The following is a 4,984-nucleotide window of genomic DNA, read 5'->3' as shown; positions in this document are numbered from 1 at the left end:
GGTCGATTGCATTTGCCCGCCTTGGCCGTCTAATTACTGTCGGTTGGGACCAGCCGACTTGTAATATTAGCCGGAGTGTGGCGCGTGTGCCTTTGAGGGGCGTGGCCAAGCGAGTGACATCAGGAACAATCCGGGCGAGAATTTCGCGCCGCGGCGGATACCAACCGTCGGGGAAGTCCGGGTGGCACAGCTGCAAGTCTTTGCAGGTGCGGGCCGGGTTGGCCTGGGTGCCCAGCGGGTGCTTCATCTGCTCGATCTCCAGCTTGAGCGAGTTGAGCGAGCCGAAGATCTCCTCCATGCCGTCGTCGTAGTCCTTGTAGTTGGCGTCCGCCGCCTCGTCGTCCATCATCTGGCTGGCGTCGATGTTTCTGCGCGAGCGGCCCTTGGTGGAGGCCTGGAGGGGCAGCGGGTGGATGACGTCGCCCGGGGGGCCCTGCGGCAACCACAGGAAAGATCTTGACCTCGTCCGCCTCCTCCGGTGTTCAAAGTGTCACCTTTTTTCTTTTGACATTTGCATTTCTTCCTTTCTGACGCTCGCTTTGCTACTCTACTGAGATACTTGGCGAAATCGTTTTGAGGTCATGCTTGGCGCCTTACCGGAGGTCCTGGGATTCCCGGTGAACCCGTCTCTCCCTTTGGTCCGGTTTGACCCTGAAAAGGACCGATGGAAGCAACCCTCGAGCGCGGTGCATTTTCAAAAGTACTCTTGTCCGCTCGTGTTGGTCGGACAACTTACAGAAGAGCCTTTAGCGCCTTTCGGACCAGGAGGACCCTGACGACACAAAGTTGAAAATGTCACCGGGCTTTCATCAAACGAGACTCGGTAACGTAGCAACGGCGGAGCCTTACGGGTAATCCGGGCGGGCCGAGCGGACCGAGGGGACCAGAAGGACCGGCGATACCCTACGAGAAGAAAGGAGACCGTAGCGTGATTGCCAAACCTCACCTACGGACTCAAGCCAAAAGGACACAATTGCAATGAGCAAGGGGGGCGAGGAGGTCGGGACGAGGCATTTCAGATGCCTCCCTTCTTGACCGGTCCGGAACCCGAGGCACACGTAGGACAGGCCGGAGGGATGACAGCTCACAGCTGACGTGACCTCCTCGACGACCTTTGGTACACTCACGTTGTCTCCTTTGGGGCCGGAGGTTCCCGCCGGACCGGGAAGACCCCTGTCGCCCTTTTCTCCCTGCTCGCCCGGAGGTCCAATAAGACCGATGAGACCCGGGTGGCCCTACGGAGAGAGCGCACAGCTGGTCAATAACACACATCGATCGGCTTTGCTGTTGCCGTTTGCGGCCTCACCTTCTCTCCTTTGATACCAGAGTCTCCTTTCAAACCGGGTAAGCCCGGAGGACCCTGCGGTTTTGTAGGAGATAACGGTGCGATTAGTAGCCGGCTCACAAAAAATACACCGAGACGCTGGCGTCAAAGTCAAACCGACCATTGGCCCGGGTGGTCCATCTGGACCAGGAGCACCAGGTAGACCTTGTTCCCCCTGGGCGCAAATAACAAAGCAGCGATGTTGAGCTCACAAGAACACAGAATTTAGGGGGGGGGGGCGGGGTCACAATATTCAAACTTACAACGGGGCCAGGGATTCCCCTCAGGCCTTCAGAACCGGGTTTGCCAGGCGATCCTTGAGGTCCTACAGGTCCGGTCTTTCCTTGAGGACCTTCCAGGCCGGGCTCTCCCTTTTGGCGTGGACACACACAAATGATTTTCGCTTGGGCTCGGGCCGAATGTAATGTTGGTCGTTTTGAATTGGGCACGTGGAAGCGCTTTTCTCTTTTACCTTGGTTCCCTTCTCCCCTTGTCTTCCCTCAGGTCCCGTAACTCCGGGTGGCCCCTGGTTGGGGAAACCGTGACATCATTATTGTCTTTGAGGGCGACGGGCAAAAAAAAAAAAAAGGGCACGGGAGCAGCACACTCACTCGCTTTCCCGGTGGCCCAGAGGGACCGGACTCTCCAGTGGGACCAGGGGAACCCTAGTTGCAAACGTCATCAAATGAAATGGGCAAAATGCATCACAATCCAAGCGGGATTTCCAAACACTCACAGCTTGACCGGCCTCGCCGTCATCTCCCTTGTCACCGGGTGGGCCGTCTAATCCCTGCGCGACACAACCACAGTCCGGCCTTTGACTTGGGTAGCCAACAACAAGTACAGAATTTGCTCAGTCACGATTTAGACGTGGTACGTACAGCTGGACCGGGCTCTCCGGGCGGACCTGGGTCCCCGGGGAAGCCGCTCGGACCCTGAAAGTCAACGCAGTCGCCTTAGAGCGCCTCTCGACACAAACTGTGACGAGATGAGTCCAGATGGCAACTTACAGGGCTTCCTTTGGGACCGTCATCTCCAGGGGGACCCTTGGGTCCTGGTGGCCCGGCGGCACCCGCCGGACCGGACTCTCCCTTCTCCCCTCGCTCTCCTCTGGGTCCCTGGAATCATGCAAGCGCAAATGAATGTTCGGGCCTGAAAGTGGCCGAAAGGCACGCCGCTCTTCATCCACCCTGACCAAAACCTTCCGTGGATGTGAGTGAGGGAGTTACTCACCGGTGGACCGCCATCTCCCTGAAGACCGGGCTCTCCAGTCTCACCAGCGTCTCCCTGGAGAGAGAGCAAGAAGACGGGCGGGTGACGAGAGACATTTTAGGAAGGATGTCGCCGGTTGCGTAGAACAAAAAAAGAGAAAAAAAGTGTTTCCTGGAGAGATTGAATCAGGCCAACTCTGGCGGCAGCACCCACTAGTTCACCGCACAATGAAACCATTTTTAGGAGTGAAGACCCCATCTTGCGGCTTGACGTCCCCTCTGGGCCTGACTGCTTGTCATCTGACGACGACAGCCCAAGCGGCAGCATGACTGACAGCCACTCGGCGCCGTTATTATGCTGATGTTCCGCCTCGTCAAAGTGCCATTTCGGAGGGGGAGTGTCGTTAGCCCGAAGAGAGATGTGAGAGCGCCGTCTTGTCATTCCGCGAGGGAAAAGATGGAGCCATCGCAGGGCCTGGGAGAAGCGTTTTTCCAGCTTCTTTCTGGCTACTAAGTCAACCCCTCCCACTCGCCCTTGAGAAGTGCATTTTTTTAACGGACCCCCTCCGACACGGAATAGGGCTCCGTTTTGCCATCATTGGAGGTGGTAAGGCCCTTTTCAACCGTGGGGTAAACGTCAGCATTTGGGGGGAGCGAGTTGCACCGGAGGACGGCGCAACAAACAAACAAAAACAAACAAAGCCCTTTCATGCAAGCTGTCAACGATGACTTTGAAGAATCAATGGCTACGGCGCAGTTGTCCAACTCATTTTGACAGCGCATCACAGGAATGGCAGCGAAGCTTCTTGTCCTCACGATCATCCTTTCAAACTTGTGCTTCTTTGGCCGCTTTCTGGAGCAGAAGCGTCTCCGGCCGACGCCGTCGTCCGTACGCCTTTTGCCGTCCACCGACATGAATGAGCGCGTTCGTCAGCCGACAGATGCGAGTTGTTTGTCGTACCGACAGAGTGGCCGCGCAAACTGTTTGCACACAACTAAGGCCCCTCTTAAATCGAGTAAACTGGAGCCACGCGGCGCTCGCTTGTTGGCAATTCTCACCCCCGTCTGGGGAAAGCAAGAACGCAGACGTGAACTTGTCGTTTGCCACAATCCATCTGGGCAAACGGAGCGCAACTGCGGGACGGCCAGTCACCACAAGGCGCGGGCTCGTCCGATGCCCGGGAGAGGAAACGACTCTCGGAGATGTACAAAAAGTGCAAACGCGCCGAAGGAGGCGAACGACAAGAGAAGACCAAAGGCTTACTTTCTCGCCGACAGCACCGGGGTTGCCGATACCGCCGGGAGGTCCCTGAGGGCCGTCGGCGCCGGGGGGTCCGGAGGGGCCTCTTGGCCCAGGTGGACCGGGTGGACCCTAAAAGAAAACGCATGTTGAAACAATGCGGAAAAACCTCCAAATTCAAATTCCAGCGACCCCCTGCTGAATCGGCCGTCGCTTTGCCCACCCCGGTTTGTCGTGACGAAGTTGATCTTTGAATTTTGCATGTTGGCATTAAGCCTGCGGGGTTTTGTTAGCGTCGGGGTGGCTTCGCAGTCGAGCACGTTGGTGTCTTGTGTAAGGCTTACCATCTGACCGACATCGCCCGTTTCCCCTTTTTCGCCAGGTGGACCGGGCAAGCCCTGCGGAAAGCGAGAGGAAGGTGCGTCAATCAATCACGCTGCTGTGGGGGGGGTTAATTCCCTCAACAGATTTCAACTTTTCCTTACCTGCAGCCCGACTGGGCCCGGGGGTCCGGGGAAGCCTCTGGATCCTTCATCTCCCTTCTGGCCAAAAAGACCCTGCTGACCTCGGGGACCAGGCTCACCATCTGCTCCCTGCACGCCCGAAGCAGATCCACAGGTCAATTGCCACTTGAACACAAGACCGGCGCGCGAAAAGTAAGTCACCCACAGCGGGACCGGGAGCTCCGACGGGTCCTTGGGGTCCGGTGGGGCCGGGTGGACCCTGTTGATTTGAAGGGGCGTGTTACTGGACGACAACGGACGATGAAACATCAGGGTAGAGATCAGCTGAACTCACGTGTTCGCCTTTGTCGCCTTTGCTTCCTTTCTGGCCGGGTTCTCCAAGTTCTCCCTGGAAAACGAAGCCGTCGGTCGGGTAGGACAAACGTCAAGTCGGCTCGGAAACGTTTGCGACCAAAATGCGGACGTAAAATAGCTCACCTTGTCCCCGTCCTCTCCGGGTGGTCCAGGGGGTCCCCCGGGTCCTGGTAGACCCACAGGTCCCTGAATACCATCTCTTCCGGCTGGGCCTTGAGGTCCTTTCTCTCCCTAAGGACAATTTCAGGCACGGCATCAGGATTCAGAACGATGGGATGAATTTTCCATCTTTGGAGTAACAAGGCCCTTCCATGCTCCGTGGAAAGGTCGAGCCACCCTTACACACACACACACACACACACACACACACACACACACACACACACACCCA

General features: G+C 57.2%; 1 protein-coding gene across 7 annotated transcripts in view; it reads right to left on the bottom strand.

Annotated features, from left to right (window-relative positions):
• Positions 1-4,984, bottom strand: part of col5a1 (procollagen, type V, alpha 1) — a 50,605-nt gene that overhangs the window by 6,518 nt on the left and 39,103 nt on the right. For all 7 annotated transcript variants that reach the window (XM_019886132.1, XM_019886135.1, XM_019886134.1 and 4 more), the window contains exons 45-64: positions 4,717-4,824; positions 4,574-4,627; positions 4,445-4,498; positions 4,261-4,368; positions 4,120-4,173; positions 3,800-3,907; positions 2,558-2,611; positions 2,335-2,442; positions 2,206-2,259; positions 2,061-2,114; positions 1,936-1,989; positions 1,797-1,850; positions 1,588-1,695; positions 1,446-1,499; positions 1,307-1,360; positions 1,128-1,235; positions 850-903; positions 737-772; positions 598-651; positions 166-433 (exon numbers count right to left, since the gene is read on the bottom strand). In XM_019886132.1, coding sequence (XP_019741691.1) covers positions 166-433; positions 598-651; positions 737-772; positions 850-903; positions 1,128-1,235; positions 1,307-1,360; positions 1,446-1,499; positions 1,588-1,695; positions 1,797-1,850; positions 1,936-1,989; positions 2,061-2,114; positions 2,206-2,259; positions 2,335-2,442; positions 2,558-2,611; positions 3,800-3,907; positions 4,120-4,173; positions 4,261-4,368; positions 4,445-4,498; positions 4,574-4,627; positions 4,717-4,824 — 1,600 coding nt within the window. The remainder of the gene's footprint in view (positions 1-165; positions 434-597; positions 652-736; positions 773-849; positions 904-1,127; positions 1,236-1,306; positions 1,361-1,445; positions 1,500-1,587; positions 1,696-1,796; positions 1,851-1,935; positions 1,990-2,060; positions 2,115-2,205; positions 2,260-2,334; positions 2,443-2,557; positions 2,612-3,799; positions 3,908-4,119; positions 4,174-4,260; positions 4,369-4,444; positions 4,499-4,573; positions 4,628-4,716; positions 4,825-4,984) is intronic.

This window comes from Hippocampus comes, unplaced genomic scaffold (assembly GCF_001891065.2).
Source record: "Hippocampus comes isolate QL1 unplaced genomic scaffold, H_comes_QL1_v1.1 scaffold699, whole genome shotgun sequence".
Taxonomy (NCBI): Eukaryota; Metazoa; Chordata; class Actinopteri; order Syngnathiformes; family Syngnathidae; genus Hippocampus; species Hippocampus comes.
This window is presented reverse-complemented; position numbering and strand designations above follow the sequence as displayed.